Below are 23,460 nucleotides of genomic sequence, written 5' to 3'. Positions count from 1 at the left end.
TATGCTAACATAAAAATTTTAAATTAATTTATTGCAAAAAGTAGTCATGTAAAAACAATACAAAAAAAAAATCTTACAGTCTTTAAGAACATAATAGGCCAAGTCCTAGACGAGCTAAAAGGGGTTGATGAATATTAATTTAGTTTAATTTAATTTTTAACAGCAAAATCGATATACAAGGAGATTTTTTATATAATTCCAGGCAAAACATTTTTTTTTAAATAACCAGCTTTGATATTCTTTTTCATTGTGCTTTACTAACTGAAATTAACAAAATCAGTCAAGCAAACCGTAATATAATTCTACATCTTTGTGTCTATCTATCTATCTATCTATCTATCTATCTATCTATCTATCTATCTATCTATCTATCTCCTATCTATCTGTCTCCTATCTATCTATCTCCTATCTATCTATCTCCTATCTATCTATCTATCTATCTATCTATCTATCTATCTATCTATCTATCTATCTATCTGTCTCTTATCTATCTATCTATCTATCTATCTATCTATCTATCTCCTATCTATCTGTCTCCTATCTATCTATCTATCTATCTATCTATCTATCTATCTATCTATCTATCTATCTATCTATCCATCTGTTATCTGTGACAGTACATAACCATATGAATAGTAAACAGTGAAAAAAAAGATGTTTCCATACCTTAATTGTATTCTTACATTTTCTTTATAATTCTTAGTCTTGGGATTTGCTTCTTCCTCACAGCCCACAAGAAATCAGAATGGCGAAGGATAGTAAGTCTTATTGTCTGTTATATATATGGGGCTGAGTGGATGATCCCTAATGTAGAAATTAACGTTAAGTGCCCCAGAGGACATAGTCTACAAGAGATTTCTCCAATTCACCCAGCATTACTTACTGTTTAACCATTCATAGGAGATATTGAAGATCACACCTGTATTTATTTTCAATAAATTCCAGTTTTCTTTTCAGCCAGCCCAGGTGCCCAAGCTAGGTGTCCATAGGCTGATACTACTGTCAGTCAGCAGACCGACCACACCAATCGGCTGCAAGGGAATTAACCCCATGCATGCTAGACTGAGAAGTTACAGTGGAACAGGCTGTAACACTGATACTTTGGCCGTACCTGCCGCACAGTCCTAACAATTAAGCCCCACAGTGGCCCCTCCACAATGTATTAAGTCCCAGAGTGGCCTCTGCACACAGTATAATGTCCATTGAGACCCTTCCACACACTATTCTGCCCTATAGTGACCCCTCCATACAGTATTATGCCCCATAGTAGCCCCTCTACACAGTATAATGTGTCATATTGGACCAACCATAAAATATTATTATACTCTGGAGTCTATTCCCACCACAGAGTATTCTGATCGGAGGCTTAGGGGAGGTCCTAAACATAAAAAAACAGTGGTATTCACCTCTCCTGATCTCCAGCACAGACGTCATGTGAGCCAGCCAAGTTCCTCAACACATAATGATGCCAGCCCAGCCCATGTGACATCTGGGACATCACGAATGAGCTCCAAAGATGGCAGCTAGTCACACTAGAGCACATGAGAGGTGAGTAACACTGGTTTTTATGTTCGCTCACTTCCCCTTGGCCTTCATTACACTTGAAGATCTGAAGAGTCCTCAGAGTATTATAATATTAGTATTTTTTGGGTACATCCAATAAATACTCTTGCTGTGGGCCTGTGACCTTACTTACTCATCCCAATTCCTGCTCATAGCTACATCTGCTTCCCCTTCCGCCCCCCAGAGGGCCCCAGCGACATGATATGGGATGCAGAACAGGAAGTGGAAATGGCCATGAACAGGAGAAGAGATTGTTAAGTAAATAGGGCTTGTTACCTGTTGGGGTTATTCCAGGAGGTAATGGCTTATTAAAAAAAAAAAAAAAAAAAAGCCATAGGCCCTGTGACAGCCTCTATGGCTGCTACCTCAGTTCTTACACTACTGAATCATTGTCTTACTCAGTGAATGACCTACTAACTGCCAAATCTCAAAAAATGTACTCCCACCTAGATCTGCTCCTTGCTTGTGAAACTGTTGACCACTACCTTCTATTAATATAATATACTGTATGTTGTAGAATATAATATAATAAACTTTTGGCATCACGGATATGGATACGGATCCCTCTCCTTGATCTCTTCATACTTCACTAAACCAAAATGGAAAAACAACTCATAAGGAAAGCCTAAAGCGAAAATGATCCTGCTGTTATTACAATACCATCTGAACAACTTCTGTCTTCGCATACTGTACTGTAGAGATTGGCAAACCCATGAAGGTTTGTTTTTTCCCGTGTTCGGACGAAGCAATCCTCTGGTTCTCTTCGGTCCAAACGTCTTTGGATTAAAGAGGAAGTGATAGTATTACACACTTGGGTCTCTTCAGACCCCTGTATATAATAGGCGTCGGCCCAGGGGAGGTATACAAATTAAAATTGATTAGATTTTCCATATTTGAATTGGGTTGGAAAGGTAGAATAGTATTATACAAAATGCTAAAGCTTCCCCGAATATTATACTATTTTAGGACTTAAATATTACGGATTTCGACTTCAATCTTTAAATCTCTTCATAAACAAAGGAATAATTTAATTTGGACAAACACCAAACCATGACTATCCTCTTTGATGTTTAAATGCATGGTCCATACTGGTATGGGTGCCACCAATCTATGTCATTACTATCTAGCCTTTGCTCTAAACCAACTATCTTACCGGTGTTAATAAAACCATGAGCTCTACAAGAAGCTATCATGTCCAAAGTTAAAGACTAAAAATCTTATTTCTTGCTCCCACTTCTAGAAACCTCCCCTTCAGTCATAACCTTTCTACGTGCCTGGCATAGAGGTAGATCTACTGGAGTCAGGAATAATTTTTTTTCCCCTGAAATAGGGCAATTGGCATGAGCCTCATGGGATTTTTTGCCTTCCCCTGGATCAACACTGTAGGGGATTGTAAGGTTATAGGTTGGACTTGATGGACTGATGTCTTCATCCAACCTCATATACTATGTACTGTAACTATGTATACTGCACATGATCACGCTTTAATGGTTAAATTGGCCATACCTCTCCAAACTCTCAAATATCATATTGCTGACTTATCTCCTATACGCCGGAATGATTCTTGGATATGTTCCTTCTCCGACTTATATTGGTCAACTGCACCTCTATCTTTTCAGGAACGAGCAAACAAGTTCTCCCTCCGACAATCTGAAATGTTCTAATACAAACAAATAAGGGCACTACTGAAAACTTTTTCCTCAACTGAATGCTTTCTCCCTTTTAGATGACCAACCTGTTACAATATCCTTTTTCATATTTAAAGACAAGGTATTCCTCTACTATATGACTGTATTCAGGACGACATGTCTCTCAAAAAATGTCCTCAATTTTGAAAATGGGAGAATTATTTTTCCACTACTCTTAACCCGCTTCCTGCCGAAGGCATATGTCGATTTTCGTTTTTGACTCCCCTCCTTCTAAACCCCATAACTTTTTTAATTCTCCGCTCCCAGAGCCATATGAGGTCTTAGTCTTTGTGGAACAAATGGTTCTTCATGATGCCACCATCAATTATTCTGTATAATGTACTGGGAAGCTGGGAAAAAAATCAGAATGGGGTGGATTTGAAGAAAAATGCATTTGTGCAACTTTCTTATGGGCTTCAGTTTTACGGCGTTCACTGTGCAGCCAAAATGACATGTCACCTGTATTCTGTGTTTTGGTACGATTCTGGGGATACCAAATTTACATGGTTTTATTTATATTTTAACCCCTTCACTAAAATTCTAAACTTTGTTAAAAATTTCTTTTTCTAAAAGTTGCCATATTCTGACACCCATAACTTTTTTATATTTCCGTGTACGGGGATGTCTAGGGTGTCTTTTTTGCGAGGCCAAGAGTACTTTTTAGATATACCATTTTGGGGAAATTCTATTGCTTTGATCACTTTTTGTTCAAATTTTTATCAGAAGCAAAACAGTGAAAAAACGGTGGTTTGACACTTTTGACTCTTTCCTGCTACTGTGTTTACTGTACAGGAAATATTTTTATAGATTTGTAGAGTGGGCGATTTCGGATACAGGGCTCCTTTACTTTACAAGGCTCCTGGCCATCATGGCAATGTGACACCGCCCCCAGAGATTACTCCAGGTGCCAGTGATCACAGCAAAAATGGCGGCACCCAAGCACCGCCAGGTAAGTGGCGCCTCAGTCAGCTTTGACCGAGCTGCTGGACGGGTTAATGCCCCTAATTGATGTGACTATGAGGTGCTATGGCGGCTGCCATAGTTAAACACCCAGCATATGCAGTACTAGTATGACGGATGTTGAGAAGGGGTTGAAGAATGGGGTATTGCCCTTCAGTGGACAAAGAAATTTGCATCCTGTGTATCTCGCTGGGAACAAAGCCAAAAACTTTTTTTTACAATAGTTTTTTAACCCTACTAGACTTTACCTTATACAACCCACAGTCTGCCCTATGTGCTGGAGAATCTGTACAGGCTTTGGATCACTCTTACATCTTTTTTAGAGATGTCCATTAATTAAACCCTTGTAGCACCAAGTTTCAATCCTATTAAGAAATCTCTATACAAGTGTCTCTCAATTGTTCCGAGGCCTCCATCGTGGATGTGACAAATTCTTCTACTCTTCTTGGAACCACTGGCTGGACAACTACCTTGTACATTCCTGGTGTCTCATCTACAACTGTTATCACCTCTTCCCTTTTCGACACCTACCCCTCTCCTTATAAAATCTATCAGTGTATCCCTACTTCCTTACCCTGTTTTCCCCTTTAGTGTTCCCCCTTCTCCTTCCCTCCCCTAATTCTTCCCCTGTTACTTGTCTGATTGCTAGTTATACATATTCAGTAACTGTGATATTTTTATCTATATCCTGATGTTTATTCATTTCTGTATCTTGTAAAATATAATAAAAATTATATTTAAAATGAATAAGTAGACATTTATACTCACCTTCTTTTGCCTCTTTTGGGCCTCCTTGCAGTGTCCAGCTCTGCCTTCTTGGAAACTGGCGCTCTCTCGTGATGTCATGCACTCAGGTAAACCACTGAGGTCTTTGATTGGGCTTCAATGTTCTCATGGGTACACCAGCATCATGATGCCCAACCATTGGCCTCAGTGGTGACCTCAGGTCCATGATGTCACAGGAAAGCATCAGACGTCACTGAGGAGGCAGAGACATAGTACCAGACAGTGAAGAAGCCTGAAAGAGTTAATGGAAGGTGAATATAAATGTTTTTTTTATTTAGTCACCTCCCCTGGGCCTCCACCCATTATAGGATATTCTGAAGAGACCCAAGAGTATAATGCAGTGCATGTTGTACAGGCCACTTTAGTTGATCTGTGACAAATTGCTAATTGTTTAGTTTCATTTAAAATTTAATTTTTGGAATTTTTGGTTCAAATCCAGGTTGTTATGAATCAATTCATCCATCCATACTGTACATTCATCTTCTATTTTTCTTGTATTTAATAAGACCTTTACGGACAAGGTTTTCCCTCCCACTTTACCAGTTCAATCACTTAGTAGTTGTTTATTGCACTTGTTCTTTGAGCTATTTATGTAAACCCTTTACATACATACCATGTATAACTAAAATTAATAACAATATTAATAATACAGTAAGGTTGTCAATAACTGAGGTGGACATCTCACTTGTAGGGGTTGAGCCAATCTTGAAATTTCAGGATCGTTTTTAAAATCTGATTTCTGATCATTTTCCATTCAAACCCGATCCCGATCCCAATTCCGATCCCAATGCAAATCAATGGGATTTTTTAAATAATCGGAGATCGAATTTTAAAAACGATCCTATTCACTACAAAGCATGTAGTCCAAAAATTGATTCAATTTTAGGACCCCACGTTGTGTTGTGATTAATTCCCCCCCTTTCCAGTGTCCACTTACCTGCACAGCTGCAGCTCCCAGTTCTTCTTCGTCCGGTCCTCTGTTCTTCACATGTCTTCAGAGCGCCCTGTGCCCCCCCGCCTCCCTAGACTAGTATTGTAGAGATGCAGGGAGTAGGCGGGGCTTGGTGTGGCTGGAGAGTGTGGGCATCACTCAGGTCTCCCCTCCCAGTACCCGCCCATACTCTCCTAAGCCCCGCCTTCTCTATAATACTAGTCTAGGGAGGCGGGGCACAGGGCGCTCTGAAGCCACATGAAGGACATAGGACCGGACCAGAAGAGAGCAGCCACAGCACTTCTGAGCAGGTAAGTTGAGTGACGTTCACGTGTAGATAGATATTACTGTACTTTGACTTGTCTAGTAGATAGACAAGCCAATGTACAGTAGTATCTATCTACTCGGGAACTTTCCTCGTCGTCCTCACAGCAGCGCAGCACGCAGTGATTTACCACAGCCTCTTCTGCTTCATCCCTGTTTTACTATATATTCAGCTGAGTATACGGTAAACAGGGACGAAGCAGAAGAGTGGCAGGCTGTGGTAAATCCATAGGAGTGAATGGATGCCGCTTCCATTCATTCCTATGGGTGTTAAGCTTTTCCCACAATGATTGGCCAGTAGCTAAGCATTGTGGGAAATAAGCCCCGATCTCGATCCCGCCCGAAAAGATCGGGATCAGAATTCTGATTGCAATCGTGAAATTTTCTCGATTGCCGATTGGAATCCGATCTTTTCCCATCCCAATCGCTCAACCCTACTCGCTTGTCTTCTAAAAGATTTTATTGAATAAAATTCAGTACAATTTCATTCACTACATATTATAACACTACATACAACTGATACATTATTATCTTAACTTCAGTAACATATTTAGTCTTTATGGTATATAATATTGAATACATTAAATCAACGGGAAATTTTCAGAAACTTCTTGCAAGCTTTCTTTATGTCTTTGTTTCTTAATATATATAAAATTGGGTTTAATGCTGGGGTTATAGCAGAGAACATAATGGCAGCTGCTCTGTCTTGATCTAAAGAATATTTTGTAGAAGGCCGCATGTAGGTGAATATAGCCGTTCCATACTGCAGAGTAACTACAGTAAAATGGCCGCTGCAGGTAGACAATGCGCGTTTCCGTCCTTGTGAAGTCTTTATTTTTATAAGAAATGTAGGAAAGGACAGTCAGCATTAAGGTTACTACAGTTAATGTTCCAGTGACTCTAACAAGCAGCTTGAAGTTAAGAGTTACATCTGTACAGGCCAAACTAAGCAATAGTTTAACATCACAGAAGAAATGTTTCACTACATTTGGTCCACAAAATGGAAGCCTTGAAGTCATTATACTGTGTAATAATGCATGAAAAAATCCGATGACCCAAGAACACAAGGTAAGTCCACAACAGACATTGTAATTTATGATGATTGAGTATCTCAAGGGATGTGCAATGGCCACATATCTATCATAGGACATGACTGAAAACAGTACAGCCTCGGTGCTACCGAAGAAATGGAAACAATGTACTTGTAGCATACAGCCATAGAATGAGATCATCTTCTCCTGAGATATAAGATCTGTGAACATCTTGGGGACAACCACCGATGAGTAACAGATGTCAAGGAAAGCCAAGTTCCACAAGAAGAAATACATGGGAGTATGGAGATTGAGATCAGAAATAGTGATAATCATTATGGACAGATTTGTGGCCAAGGTTAACAAGTATAGTAACAGAAAGCTTAAGAAGAAAATCACCTTTAAATCGTCTTCGACTCCCAGACCAGCCAAGACAAATTCAGTCACTGAGGTATAGTTGCTTACATTCATTGTATATGTGTTGTATCTGGACCCCAATATAGCAAATAAAAAATAAACAATTACAAAAATTTTCTAGATTGAGGAAGATACGCTCAATAATAATACTAGAAAATTGATCTTTGACAATTCAGCAAAATTTCTTTAAAAAGTTCTATACTTTATGAGCCATCGTTCTTGCTGTTGGAGAACCATATACCCTAGAGGAAAAACATTACATATATTTTACATTCCTCGTGTCATATGTTCTATAGATTATTATACTACTTCAAATTGGAATTGACTTATTTTTCAAGAACTAAAATTGAAAAGCAAAGAGAGAGTTTAGAGAAATTTTTATGTCAAAATTCGGAGGTGACTCTGATCACTGGCATTTAACCACTCAAATGCTGGTATCTGAGTAGTTACTTAGTAGAGTAGTTCCCTATGAGAATCTGTAATGGGGCGGTGTGATACTGGGAGCCGTCGCATTATCATGGCTTCCAGGAGCCTTCTGAAGGCTCCCAGCCCTGTCCTAGTACTGTAACCACTGAAGACTGCCTGTGAACTATTAAAATATAAAAATATTTGTCCCACATGGTAAATGCCAACAAAATCTAAATGTCTGAATATTCGCCGAATTACCTTACTAAACAAAAAGTTTAAAATTTACAGATGTCAGAATATGGTGATTTAAATTATTTTTTTCTTCAAAACGTTGAATTTTTGTAAAGTTTTTAAAACATGAAAAGAGGTATATAAATTTGGTATTACCATGATCGTACTGACTTGAAGAATAAATCTAACATAGCATGTTTAACGCACAGTGGAAGTCGTTAAGAACATGGCAGTAGTGAATTTTTTTTTTTCAATTCCATCTCATCCCATTTTAAAAACAAACCTCACAAAAAAGATCAGATTCTTAATTTTATATTATAACTAGCCTCTTTAAATCTACCAATTCCGAAGACTAGGACCTCTGGATTTGGAGATGTATTACTTAGCTTGAATTTTGGAACCAATTAAGATCTGCAGGTTGGAAGATACTGATCTGAAATGGGATAAATTAGAAGTAGGACACGTAGATTAAATATATATCCTATTAACCCCTTAGCGACCTTTGACGTACTATTACTTCATGGGAGCTTGGTACTTAGCGACCCATGAGGTAATAGTACGTCATGGTTATAAATAGTCTCCGCGTCTCAAGAGACGCTAACTGTAAGAAGGTTGCTGCTGTCCTTGACAGCAGACAACCTTCTCCACGTGAATCGGGAGGTTTAACCCCCTCCCTGCCACTTAGATTGCTGAAAATGACCGATCTATTCAGATCGGTAAATTTCAGCTTTCCGGCAGCTTTCCGGCACAGATCATTGGATCTGCGCCGGCAGATGTCAGTAAAAGTGACAGGGATTGGAGGTATACATACCACCAATCCCTGTCGAGTGTTTGGGGGGCGTACAGTGGCGCCAACCCTCCAGATGTTGCAATTGGTTGATTGGCACGTGTCACGGCCGATCAACCAATTGCAGGCTTGCAGGACAGTGTTAACCGGGGGTCACTTTGCTTCCCATGTCAGTTCCCCTGGGACTTGCGAGCAGAGTAGACCTCCGTGCTGCCCTGTGAGCCTTCTGTGCGTTACTGCTGCTGCTGCGTGTCTTCAGTGACATATTTGATCTGATCAGAGCTCCGTCGCTGCTGCTGCCAGCCACCCTCTCCTGTCATTCCTAAAAATCTCCCCCCAGCCACTCCACCCTCCCATCCCCATTCCCATCCCCTTCCCATCCCCCCTCTCCACCAACCTCTGATCTCACGTCTGGCTGCATCAGCTCCTAAAAAGTTCTGCAATCTGCACCTAGCCAGTGGGTGCAGAACAGAGCCTCCCTCCCCCTTCTTCTTGACTGCTGGTAAAATTAACACTTTACCAGCAGAACTTTTTTTGGAAAGCCCTTCTTGGGGTTTTTTTTTTTAGTTAGTTTCTGCAATAAAGATATAGTGTGTGTGTGTGTGTATATATATATATATATATATATATATATATATATATATACACACTTCTATCTGTATTATTGCAGTTCAATTTTAGCTAGGAGAAGAATTTTTTTCTAAACTCAGTTTTTTTCTAAAGCGCAACAAAGCGTAACAAATAAACGTTACTGATCACATCTGTACTGTTTTGCGCACTTTTTTTCTAGTTAGATTTAGTAATAAAATATATATAGACTGCTCCGTCTATTTTATATTTTATTAGTTCAATTTTAGTTAGAAGAAAAGAATCTTTTTTTTTCCGTTGTGCTACTCAGCACAGTGATCAGTAACAAATAAACGTTAGTGATCACATCTGTACTTTTTTTGCAGGTTTTTTTTTTTTTTTTTTACATCAAATACACGTGTTAAAGCACAACACACACCCCACACTTTGAATTTTCAATAAAGTTTCAAGAAATAAAGTTTTATATACTCAAGTAAAACACCACACACACACAAAAATGTCCCAACAGTCCCAATCATCCCAAAGAAGGTTTTCAGTAGAAGAGGCGTACACCATACTGGCCTCTGACACTGATACCGCCAGCGAGGGAGAAGAGGAAAATGCCCCATTCCTTTATTTTTCCTCTTCTTCCTCCTCCTCCTCCTCCTCATCCAGTGATGAGCAACCCCAAAGGAGGCGCCCCAGAACAATTGCTGATTTAGTTGCCACACCTGTAGAGCCCATGTGGACCCCACCACCAGAAAATTTTGAACCTCAGCTTCCTGACTTTGTTGCCCAGTCAGGAATACAAATTGAGACTGAGGGCTTCAGAGAAAATGACTTTTTCAAAATCTTTTTCTCTGATGAGTTTGTAGATCTTATGGTGGCCCAAACGAATTTGTACGCTGTACAATTTTTGGAACAAAATGCCACCTCTTCCTATGCCAGGCCACAGAACTGGACCCCAGTAAATGCAGCAGAAATGAAGATTTTCTGGGGTCTTATTCTGCATATGGGCATAGTGAAAAAACCTAAAATTCGTCAGTATTGGAGTACAGATGTCTTGCACAACACTCCAATCTATCGAATGGCTATGACCAGGAAGCGGTTTGAAAGTATCCTAAAGTTCCTTCATTACAATGATAATTCCCAGTGCCCGCCCCAAGATGCCCCAAATTTTGACCGCTTATACAAAGTTAGGCCAGTTATTGAACACTTTAGTACCAAATTTGCAGAGTCCTACATCCCTGATCAGAACATTGCAATTGATGAGTCTCTGATCAGTTTCAAAGGGAGGCTAAAATTCCGCCAATACTTGCCCAGTAAGCGGGCACGGTATGGCATTAAAATGTATAAGCTATGTGAGAGCAGTTCAGGATACACTTATAAATTTAGGGTGTATGAAGGAAGGGACACAAGGATTGAGCCCCCAGACTGCCCCCCAATCCTAGGAGTTAGTGGGAAAATTGTGTGGGATTTGATGCACCCACTGCTGGACAAGGGTTATCACCTCGATGTGGATAACTTTTACACCAGCATCCCACTCTTTAGATCCCTGAGTTCCAGAGGAACTGCAGCTTGTGGGACTGTGCGCAGAAATCAAAGAGGCCTCCCTAGGCACATATTGCGCAGCCCCTCAGAAAGGGTGAGAGTAGTGCCGTCTGCAATGAAAATATGCTGCTGGTCAAGTATAAGGACAAGAGGGATGTTTTTGTACTGACCACAGCTAATGGCAGCGGCAGCACCTCTGTCCCTCTGCGTGGCACCAGTACCACTGTCTCCAAGCCAGACTGCATCCTGGCATACAATAAGTACATGGGAGGGGTTGATCTATCTGATCAAGTCCTAAAGCCCTACAGTGCCATGCGAAAAACAAGAGTGTGGTACAAAAAGCTGGCCGTGCACATGGTTCAGATGGCATTGTATAACTCTTACGTGCTACCACGATGTGCAGGCCACACAGGAACTTTCCTTGAGTTTCAGGAGACAATTATCAAGACCCTGATATTTGGGGACCTAGAAGTGCCAGGCCCCAGTACTTCTGAAACTCAAGGTTCCCGTATAGTACCAGGGCAACATTTTCCCGGCGAAGTCCCCCAAACTGCTAAAAAAGGGAAAAACCAAAAAAGATGCAGAGTGTGTTACAAAAGAGGAATAAGGAGAGACACCACTTATCAGTGTGACACCTGCCCTGATAAACCTGGCCTGTGCATGAAGGAGTGCTTTAGATTGTACCACACTTCCATGAAATATTAATTTTAGAATTTATTTTCCATGGAATATCGCCTCCTTATACCATCACGTATTCTGCACACAATTACTTTCATACGGTTATGCAGTAATTTCTGCAAAATAAATTATTGCCATACAAGCTGCATCCAAATGTTTGCTATACTTGGGTGCAATTTAACACTGACGTCACTGAAGTCAAGGGGTCTAGTTTCCAAAATGGGGTCACATTTTTGGGGGCTTTCACTGTTTTGGCACTTCAAGGCCTCTGCAAATGTGACATGGTAACTAAAACCAATTGCAGCCAAATCTACCCTCCAACTATTGTTCTCTCCCACTGTGTGACCATACATCACTTTACATACACATGTGGGGCATTTCTGTAGTTGGGAGAAAATGCTTGACAATTTGTGGGGTGCATTTTCTCTTTTAACCCCTTGTGGAAATGCAAAATTTGGGGTTAAAGCAACATTTTATAGCAAAAAATGTTACTTTTCCTTTTGTTGGGCCAATTCTGCTACACTCCTGTAGGGTCAAAGGGCTCACTATACCCCTTGATAAATTCCTTGAGGGGTCTAGTTTCCAAAATGGGGTGACATTTTGGGGTTTTCCCCTGTTTTGGCACCTTGGGGGCTCTGCAAACGGGACATGGTGCCTGAAAAGTATTCTAGCAAAACCTGGCCTACAAAATCCAATTAGGGCTCCATCCGTTTTGAGAGCGACCGTGTGCCCGTACATTAGGGTACCAGCACATACAGGGTATTGTCGTGTTCGGGAGAAATTGTGTAACAAAATGTGGGGTGCAATTTTTCCTTTAACCCCTTGTGAAGATGAAAAATTTGGGGCTACAGTGACATTTTATTATAAAAAAAGTAATTTTTCATTTTCACATCTCAATGGTAAAAAAATCTGTGAAACACTTGTAGGGTCTAAGTGGTCACTATACCCCTTGATAAATTCCTTGAGGGGTCTAGTTTCCAAAATGGGGTCATTTTGGGGGGGTTTCTACTGTTCTGGCACTTCAGGGGCTCTCCAAATGCAACATGGTGCCTGAAACAGATTCCAGCTAAATTTGCCCTCCAAAATCCCAATAGCGCTCCTTCCGCTCTGGACCTCACAGCGTGCCCATAGATAATTTTACATCCACATATGGGGCATTTCTGTTGTTGGGAGAAAATGCTTGACAAATTGTGGGGTGCATTTTCTCTTTTAACCCCTTGTAGAAATGCAAAATTTGGGGTTAAAGCAACATTTTATAGCAAAAAATGTTACTTTTCCTTTTGTTGGGCCAATTCTGCTACACTCCTGTAGGGTCAAAGGGCTCACTATACCCCTTGATAAATTCCTTGAGGGGTCTAGTTTCCAAAATGGGGTGACATTTTGGGGGTTTCCCCTGTTTTGGCACCTTGGGGGCTCTGCAAACGGGACATGGTGCCTGAAAAGTATTCTAGCAAAACCTGGCCTACAAAATCCAATTAGGGCTCCATCCGTTTTGAGAGCGACCGTGTGCCCGTACATTAGGGTACCAGCACATACGGGGTATTGTCGTGTTCGGGAGAAATTGTGTAACAAAATGTGGGGTGCAATTTTTCCTTTAACCCCTTGTGAAGATGAAAAATTTGGGGCTACAGTGACATTTTATTATAAAAAAAGTAATTTTTCATTTTCACATCTCAATGGTAAAAAAATCTGTGAAACACCTGTAGGGTCTAAGTGGTCACTATACCCCTTGATAAATTCCTTGAGGGGTCTAGTTTCCAAAATGGGGTCATTTTGGGGGGGTTTCTACTGTTCTGGCACTTCAGGGGCTCTCCAAATGCAACATGGTGCCTGAAACAGATTCCAGCTAAATTTGCCCTCCAAAATCCCAATAGCGCTCCTTCCGCTCTGGACCTCACAGCGTGCCCATAGATCATTTTACATCCACATATTGGGCATTTCTGTTGTTGGGAGAAAATGCTTGACAATTTGTGGGGTGCATTTTCTCTTTTAACCCCTTGTGGAAATGCAAAATTTGGGGTTAAAGCAACATTTTATAGCAAAAAATGTTACTTTTCCTTTTGTTGGGCCAATTCTGCTACACTCCTGTAGGGTCAAAGGGCTCACTATACCCCTTGATAAATTCCTTGAGGGGTCTAGTTTCCAAAATGGGGTGACATTTTGGGGTTTTCCCCTGTTTTGGCACCTTGGGGGCTCTGCAAACGGGACATGGTGCCTGAAAAGTATTCTAGCAAAATCTGGCCTACAAAATCCAATTAGCGCTCCATCCGTTCTGAGAGCGATCGTGTGCCCGTACATTAGGGTACCAGCACATATGGGGTATTGTCGTGTTCGGGAGAAATTGTGTAACAAAATGTGGGGTGCAGTTTCTCCTTTAACCCTTAGTAAATGTGTAAATTCTAGGGCTAAATGAATATATTAGTGACAGAAATTGAAAAATGTAAATTTGACCTCCATTTTGCTGTAATTGCTGTGAAATGCTGAAAGGGTTAAGAAACTTTCTAACTGCTGTTTTGGATTCTTTCAGGAGTGCAGTTTTTAGAATGGGGTGACTTATGGGGGGAATTATTAGAGAGGCCTTTCAATTTCCCTTCAGAACTGAACTAGTCCCTTGAAAAATGTGTTTTGGAAATTTTCTTGAAAATTTGGAAAATTACTGCTTGACTTGTAAGCCTTATAATTTCTGAAAAAAATGAAAGGGTGCTTAAAATTTGATTGCCACATAAATATGAGACATGGTTAATTATATTTATGAAAAAATTTGGGTAGTATGACTTTCTATTTGAAAGGCTTGCAATTTCAAAGTTTGAAAACTGCATTTTTTTCAAAATTTTCACCAAATTTCCTATTTTTTCATAATTAAAGACAAAACATATTGTCGAAAATTTACTACTGACATGAAGTACAATGTGTTACGAAAAAACAATCTCAGAATCACTTGTGTAAGTTAAAGCGTCTCAAAGTTATTGACATTTAAAGTGACACATGTCAGTTTTGAAAAAAGAGGCCTGGTCCTTAAGTCACTTTTGGGCTGTGTCTCTATGGGGTTAATATTATAAATGTGAAAGTTTGTGAGTTTGTGGGTTTGTGGGTTTGTGTGTTTGGATGTTTGCAGGTTCGGATGTTTGTTCCTCAATCATGGAAAAACCGCTCCACCGATTTGGCTGAAATTTTCCACAAACATAGTTAATACACCCGATTAAACAATAGGCTACTTTTCGACACAATAGCGCACATACGTTTGTGCCAGGACCCCCACAAAACCCAAACTCACACCACCATCTCTGCAATCTCACACACTTTGGACCATAGCAAGCCACAAAATTCATATTGCCCTCTACAGCCTCGCCCCTAACCCCACACAATCTCATATACATATACAGTCCTATGAAAAAGTTTGGGCACCCCTATTAATCTTAATCATTTTTAGTTCTAAATATTTTGGTGTTTGCAGCAGCCATTTCAGTTTGATATATCTAATAACTGATGGACACAGTAATATTTCAGGATTGAAATGAGGTTTATTGTACTAACAGAAAATGCGCAATATGCATTAAACCAAAATTTGACCGGTGCAAAAGTATGGGCACCTCAACAGAAAATTGGCATTAATATTTAGTAGATCCTCCTTTTGCAAAGATAACAGCCTCTAGTCGCTTCCTGTAGCTTTTAATCAGTTCCTGGATCCTGGATAACGATACTCCAGGAGGTTCTCTTTAACGCTCCGGAGCAGCCATGTTTGCCGACCCCCGCTCTGACAATCCGCGACACCCCCCACCCATGTCAATACCCCTAGGCGGTCTAAAAAATGCAAAAAAAAAAAAAAAAATTAAAAAAAGTAAAAAAAAAATATAAAAAAAAAAATGAAAAGGATTAAAAATTCAAATCACCCCCCTTTCCCTAGAACACATGTAAAAGTACTTAAAAACTGTGAAACACATACATATTAGGTATCCCCACATCCGAAATCGCCCGCTCTACAAAGCTATACAAATATTTTTCCTGTTCGGTAAACGCTGTAGCAGGAAAAATGGTCAAAAGTGCCAAACCGCCGTTTTTTCACTGTTTTGATACTGATAAAAATTTGAATAAAAAGTGATCAAAGCAATAACATTTCCCGAAAATGGTAGAACTACAAAGTACACCTGGCCCCGCAAAAAAAGACGCCCTATACATCCCCGTACACGCACGTATAAAAAAGTTACGGCTGTCGGAATATGGCGACTTTTAAAAAAAAAAAAATTAAACACAGTTTTGGATTTTTTTTAAGGGGTCAAAATGTAAATAAAACCATATTAATTTGGTATCCCCAGAATCGTAAGGAAACACAGAATACAGGGGACATGTCATTTTGGTTGCACAGTGAATGCCGTAAAACCAAAGCCCGTAAGAAAGTCGCAGAAATGCATTTTTTCTTCAAATCCACCCCATTCTGAATTTTTTCCCTGCTTCCCAGTACATTATATAGAATAAATAATAGTGGCATCATGAAGAAAAATTTGTCCCAGGAAAAATTAAGACCTCATATGACTCTGGGAGCGGAGAAATAATAAAGTTATGGGGTTTAGAAGGAGGGGAGTCAAAAACGAAAATCAAAAAATGCCATCGGCGGGAACTTCAAATACTTCTGTCCCAAAGTCACTATGTAAAGTTTCTCACAACACCGTATATATAGCAGCTCAAATACAAAGTAACTTCAACACAAAAGTCTCACGTATTCTCTGAATTACAGCAACAACAAGAAACAAACTTACATTTCATATCCCATACCTTATACACAGTACGAAAACCTTACCCATGCCTGTATATACCCACTGCTACAATCACCGCAGACGAAGTCGCGGGTACCAGCTAGTATATATATATTTTTAAATCTCAATCTTACAAGATATCTGGGAGTTGGTATTTCTCACCTGAAGGACCTTTATTAGGGTCCTCAGTTTAGGCCCTTTGGGAGTTAATGAAAACATTCAACTTTTCAGTCACAATATATTTCTGATATATCCAAATTATTAAATTCTCGCTGAAATATCAATTAGTGGATGAAATCTTTAAACAGGGAGAAATTTTCCTAAGGTAACAACATCTTCAGCTAATGTCAAGGGTGGTCTCCAGATCATATACTTAATAACAACTTCTCAGAGTAAGCGGAAATTGGATTATATGCTGAACTGGGAGAGGAATTTATGGTGCAAGATTAGATGAGAGCAACAAGATGGTTTTTGGAGGAAAGTTTTTGCAATAATTTTTCAAATTTGTTCTAAATCCATCCCAACTTCATTAGAAATGATTTTACTAAGTTTGACCTTTGAGGTTATTCTGCCTTAAAATAAATGGGTAGCTGGCAGAATACTGATGGCTGCTATGTCACGGATAGCATTTCACTAGAGATTAGGTGATAATTTTGGAGTTTTTCATTAGGGACCTCGATAAGAAATGGGCAAGGTGTAAATCCATTGTTAAATGACTTGATGCATGGCCCTATTTATTTACTAGCCTCTGCCCACGACTTTGTCTGCGGGTTGTTGGGTTCGATGATATGCCTATATTCAGCAAATTGATGCTGTGGATGGTTTGCATGCTCCGGCATTTCGGCAGCTCTCAAGCTGTCCTGCTGCTGACCTTGTTCCTCACACCATGCCTGTGATTGTTACGGCATCTCAGCAGCTCACTCGGACACCACATAATGAGCGTTCTGTTAGTGTTGATGATCTGCCTGCTCCGGCGTTTCTACAGCTGTCAAGCTGTCCTGCTGCTGAACTCATTCCTCATGCTGTGCCTGTGATTGTTCCAGTATCTCAGCAGCTCACTGGGATGCCATATAATGAGCATGTTGTTGGCATTGATGATCCGCATTCTCCAGCGTTTTGGCAGCGCTCAATCTGGCCTGCCGCTGAACTTGTTTCTTGCACTGTGCCGATTGTTCTGGCATCTCAGCACCTTGCTGGAATGTCATATAATGAGCGTGTTGTTGGCATTGATGATCCGCCTCTCCGGCGTTTCGGCAGCTGTCAAGCCTCGCCTTGCCACTGAACTTGTTCCTTGCACTGTACCCGTGATTGTTCTGGTATCTCAGCAGCTCGCTGGGATGCCATATAATGAGCATGTTATTGGTGTTGATGATCCCCCTCAGCTCCGCCTGAGAGCTCTGTGACTTCTGGCTACCTTCATAGCTCTCCTTGTTTGCGACAAATTAGATTTTCTTTTTCCAGGCATGTTGAAAATTGCCAATTTGGATTAAAGGTGTCTCCCAGGTAAGTTTGTCTGCAATGCCTAGAGCAGATCAGATAATAAGCAAATGCATGAACACTGAGAGTTAGCTGAGTGTTTACACAGAGAGATAACAACCCTGTCTTTCTCAGAAGGTGAGATAAGAGCAGTGTAATATAGTATGTGAACCAGCGTTGATTGTCCGACTATATAGCATTCGGCCAATCAATACTGGTTCTGCATCGAACTTTTCCATTCGAATAGCGAGTGGTACTCGATCGAGTGCGAGTATTTCGAATACCGTAGTATTCGATCGAATACCTACTCAATCAAATACTACTCGCTCATCTCTAATCACTATAACAAAGTCCAAAGCAACACAGTATATATCTTTCAAGATCAGGAGTGCAAACCCTTATTTGGATGGCGCATACTCACGTCCATCTGTCACCTATCCATCTTGTATCCTATTTTGTCGCAGTACATAATTATATGGTAAATAGACAGGGAAATAAAAATATTATCCGTGCAAAGAAAAGAACTTGGACGGCACTGCTATACACAATACATCATCCTTTATAATCCGGGTCACTTCTCTTTCAATCCGTTATTCCCCTTTACTGGTAACGTCTACCAGTTGTATGCCGCTAGAAGTGGTGCTCTACACCCCTATTATAAAGCATATGATTCTTCAAGAAAAAATAGAGAAAGATTGGGGTGGGCACTCACCGGTCCAAAGTCGGCAGATGACACTTCTTTGGTAAAAGCAAAGTCCTTTATTAAGTGCAAAATAAAAATAATATTACAGGGAGGGAGAAAAACATTGTTGGCAAAAGGGTGGCAACAGCCGTTTCGCGTCTGTACCGACGCTTTCTCAAGCCAAAAAATGCAAGCAGAATCCAGCCCGACCGTCACTCGTGGACTTGGTAAGTATGATTTTATCAAATTTTGCGTACCCCTGAAATGAGCATTTCCTCCCCATAGACTATAATGGGGTTCGAAATCTGTTCGAACAGTCGAACAGTGAGCGGCTGTTCGAATTGGATTTCAAACCTCGGACATTTTAGTGTTCGCTCATCTCTAATGTTGACATCTTCTGCAGGCTTCTTCTGACCCTTGAAGAACTGAGATTGGACATGCTGTTGTGTTGGATTTAGTAATTTCATTTTTCACTTTTCATTATCAGCTGCACCTTCATTTCTGTAAATTAAACTAATGCAACACTCAAATTCCTTCAGTGGTGTAGTTTCCAAAATGTGGTCACATGTCTGCAGCTTCCACTTTACTGCCAAATCAGTGGCTTTGCAAAAGTGGCATGATGTCCAAAAACCAAACCATGCTCCAAAAACCGAATCAGCACTCCTTCCCTTCTGTACCTGGCTATGACCAAACAGCAGTTTATACCCACATATGACATTAAATATGTTATCCTGGGTACACCAGTGTCACACACGTGGGTATAAACTACAATTTGGGCACTCAGCAAGGCGCAGGAGAAGGAGAGCTATGTGCTTTTGGAATACAGATTTAATTGTTAGTTTTTGGATGCCATGCCAAGTTTTCAGAGACCCTAAAACTGTCCCTACAAAATGCAATCACTTCTTGGAGAATTCCAATTTACTGGCACCTCTGGGGCTCTGCAAAAACAACATGGCGTCCAGAAAGTCCCTCTACATTTATACTCTGAAAGCTAAAAATTGTACTGCTCCTTCCCTTTTGAGCCCTGATGTGTACCCAAAAATCAGTTTACACCCACATATACAACTTTTTTGCACCTGGGATAGTTTTAGGAGTGCGTGTCTCTGATGACACAAAGTGGGCGAAGCACATTGCACATGAAAACTGCATATTTATTTATATATATATATATATATATATATATATATATTTTATAAATTTCAATTTTCACTTCATACATTATTTTTTATGAAACACTCTTGGGCTCAAAATGGTAATACCCTTTGAAAAATTTCTTGAGGGTTGTAATTTATAAAATAGGGTCCCTTATTAGAGGTTTCTGTTGTACTGATACTTTAGGGTCCCTGCAAATGCGACATGGCACCTGAAAATTATTCCAGCAAAATCTGCCCTCCAAAAGCCAAATACCGCTCTTTCCATTCCGTGCCCCATCACATATAGAAGTTTACAACCACATGTGGGGTATTTCTGTATTCAGGAGATATGGTGTAACCAACTGGGTTGTGTTTTTTCTTCTTTAACTAATTGTAAATATGAAAAATTTGGTACTAAATGTATGGTATATTGGAAAAAAAAATAATTTTTCATGTTCACTTCTCAATGTTAATAAAATCTGTGAAACAGCTGTGAAGTCAAAGTGCTCACTAAACCCCTCGATATGTTCCGTGAAGGGTGTAGTGTATGATTGTGCATATAGATCTGCATCATTAAACATCATTGAAGGTATACACGAGATATGCATGCTCCCCCGCTATACACGAGATATGCATGCTCCCCCGCTATACTTGCGCATGTGCAGTTCTCTTGGATGAATGTAATCGATCATGTTGGTATATGGAATATATAAGTATACAATGATGTATAGTATTGGAACACGATTTTAAAACACAGGGATGCCTCAAATGAAAAACTTGACACTGTCTATACCGACAGGAATATACCCGGTGATTGTCCGAATGTGCCCTAAGGGTCCATTCACACAGAGGAAAATGGCGTGAATGTATAGCATTCTGCCAATCAACACTGGTTCTGCATCGAACCTTAAACTTCGAACAGCTAGTAGTGTTCGATCGAGTACGAGTATCTCGAATACCGTAGTATTCGATTGAATACCTACTCGATCGAATACTACTCGCTCATCTCTAGTAACTATAAATGTTGAATTAAAAATAAAATATTCAGAAATTATTATAAATCTAAAAATAGTTTTAACTAGTGAGTAAAAGTGTCAAAACAGACAATTTTTTTGCTTTAATTTTTTTTGTCAAAAATACAGTACCGGTATATTTCTATTAAGAATAAAACAGACATAAATGAATATGTTTTTCCTTAATTGTGCACAATAATATTGCATACATAAGATACTTTCAAATAAAAATTTTACTTTCAGATATCTAAGAGATTTACATTTATTACATATAATTTATCAATGAGCTCTTTTAAGTAACTTCTGTAAAGCTTTCTTCATGTCTTTGTTCCTTAATGTATAAATTATTGGGTTTAAGGCCGGGGTTATGACGGAGAACATAATGGCGGCTGCTCTGTCTTGATCTAGAGAATCTTCTGTAGTTGGGCGCATATAGGTGAAAATGGCTGTCCCATACTGGAGAGTAACCACAGTGAAATGGGCACTACATGTAGACACTGCCCGTTTTCGTCCTTGTGAGGTCTTTATTTTTATGAGAAATTTGCTAATAAAGATGTAGGAAAGAACAGTCAACGATAAGGTTATTGAAGCTATTGTTCCAGTTACACCAGTAAGCAGGTTGAAATTCAGAGTTACATCTGTACAGGCCAAGTTAAGCACAGGTTTAACATCACAGAAGAAATGTTTCACCACATTTGGTCCACAAAATGGAAGCCTTGCAGTCATTATACTGTGGACCGAGGCATGACAAAATCCAATGACCCAAGAAGACAAGGTTAAACCAAAACAGACCTTGTAATTCATTATGGTTGAGTATCTCAAAGGGTGTGCAATAGCCACATATCTGTCATAGGACATGACCGAAAATAATATAATTTCTGTACTACCCAAGAAATGGAAGAAATGGACTTGTAGCATACAGCCATAAAATGAGATCATCTTCTTCTGAAACATAAGGTCTATGAGCATCTTGGGGACAACCACCGATGAGTAACAGATGTTAAGGAAAGCCAAGTTATACAAGAAGAAATACATCGGTGTATGACGAGTAGAATCAAAAATAGGGATAATTATTATAGACAGATTTGCTACCAAGGTTACTATGTAAAATAATAAAACGCTTACGAAGAGGATCAACCGAAGATCATCTTGAGCTCCCAGACCGTCCAAGACAAAGTAAGTTACCATGGAGCAGTTGTGCTTGTCCATTGTATATATTGTATTGTGAACCCAATATGGCTAAATAGAAGCGATCATTGTATTTTGTAGACCCAGGGCAATGCATTAAATATTATAAGTTTTAGAAATTGTTTTACTTGAAATTGGATTGGATTTGTCGTTCAAGAAAAAAATGATCGTAAGATGATATAGAGGAGTCCTGAAATATTATTAGAAAAGGCTTCATAAATAAGATATCTACTAAAATGTACACAATTTGTGTATAGATTTTCGCTAAGGGATTTTAGAGCAGTAATACATGTCAATAAATGAAAGTCTGTAGAACTGATGGTCGTCAAGATCTCCAGAGGATTCAGTCTTTTATCTTGCGATGATAAATTACCCCTCATTCAAATAGCCAAGTTTCAGCCATGGAACTCGGTTCACGTGTTGGCTAGATTTACCTTATGCCACGATAGGGACTCCTAGCAGTATAGTTCTATATGATGGTAGGAGTCCCTACTAGAGTTGAGCCGATCTTGAGATTTCAAGATCGATTTTAAAATTCAAATTCCGATCATTTTCCAGCCAATCTCGATCCCGATCGTGAAATTTGCTCGATCGCCGATCGGAATCCGATCTTTTCCGATCCCGATCTTCAACCCTAGTCAATGCTTTTCTATGGGAAAAGTCACTTTTAGGGTTGAGCCGATCTTGAGATAACCTCCGATCTTGATCCCACTGGAAAAGATCGGGTCGGAATTCCAATCTCGATCGTGAAATTTACTTGATCGCCGATCGGAATCCGATCAACCCTAGTCCCTACCTCTTAGCTACATATTGTCTCATACAAATTCCAGTGTTGTTGAGATGCAGGGACTCCTAACAGCATAAATAACTACTGTATGATGCTGGGAGTTCCTCACAAGACCTGAAGTTGAGGCTGGTAATTCCCACGAACAGAAGGATCACATTTCAAGGTTGAAACTTGGTCATGTCTTACTCTCTGTTTTCCTATTCTTTATCAAAACAAATGTTGTGTTATGGAGGTTTAGTATTCTACCTGGTTTTTAAGAGAGAATATCTGAAGGATAGCATAATATGGCCACCCAGTACACTATATAAGATAAGATAAGATATCTACCACTCCATGTGCGGGAGGCTTTAGGGTTTTAGATTTATTTAGTAAATTTACTTAGCTTCTAAATATACCATATGCTTTCATACTTTGTATGGAAAACATACAAAAAAACCCACAAATTATAAATAAAACCACTGCACCAAATTTTTTTACGTCATAATTCGGTGGCCAAAATTGTAAAATT

At 39.7% G+C, this 23,460-nt stretch overlaps 1 protein-coding gene and 1 pseudogene across 1 annotated transcript; both read right to left on the bottom strand.

The window, feature by feature from the left end:
• Positions 1-6,838: 6,838 nt before the first annotated feature.
• Positions 6,839-7,754, bottom strand: LOC142214546 (olfactory receptor 12D1-like; annotated as a pseudogene).
• A 13,502-nt stretch (positions 7,755-21,256) lies between these two features.
• On the bottom strand, positions 21,257-22,201 carry LOC142212971 (olfactory receptor 12D1-like). Its single transcript, XM_075281106.1, has one exon. The coding sequence runs from the start codon at positions 22,184-22,186 to the stop codon at positions 21,257-21,259; it is 930 nt and encodes a 309-aa protein (XP_075137207.1). The 5' UTR covers positions 22,187-22,201.
• Positions 22,202-23,460: the final 1,259 nt, after the last annotated feature.

The sequence above is a fragment of the Leptodactylus fuscus genome, chromosome 7, assembly GCF_031893055.1.
Source record: "Leptodactylus fuscus isolate aLepFus1 chromosome 7, aLepFus1.hap2, whole genome shotgun sequence".
NCBI lineage: Eukaryota > Metazoa > Chordata > Amphibia > Anura > Leptodactylidae > Leptodactylus > Leptodactylus fuscus.
The sequence above is the reverse complement of the archived record's forward strand: the minus strand, read 5'-3'. Positions and strand labels throughout refer to the sequence as shown.

Bases quoted from the DNA above. Each gene is read 5' to 3' on its own strand.
- LOC142212971 (XM_075281106.1), bottom strand. From the start codon at position 22,186: ATGGACAAGCACAACTGCTCCATGGTAACTTACTTTGTCTTGGACGGT.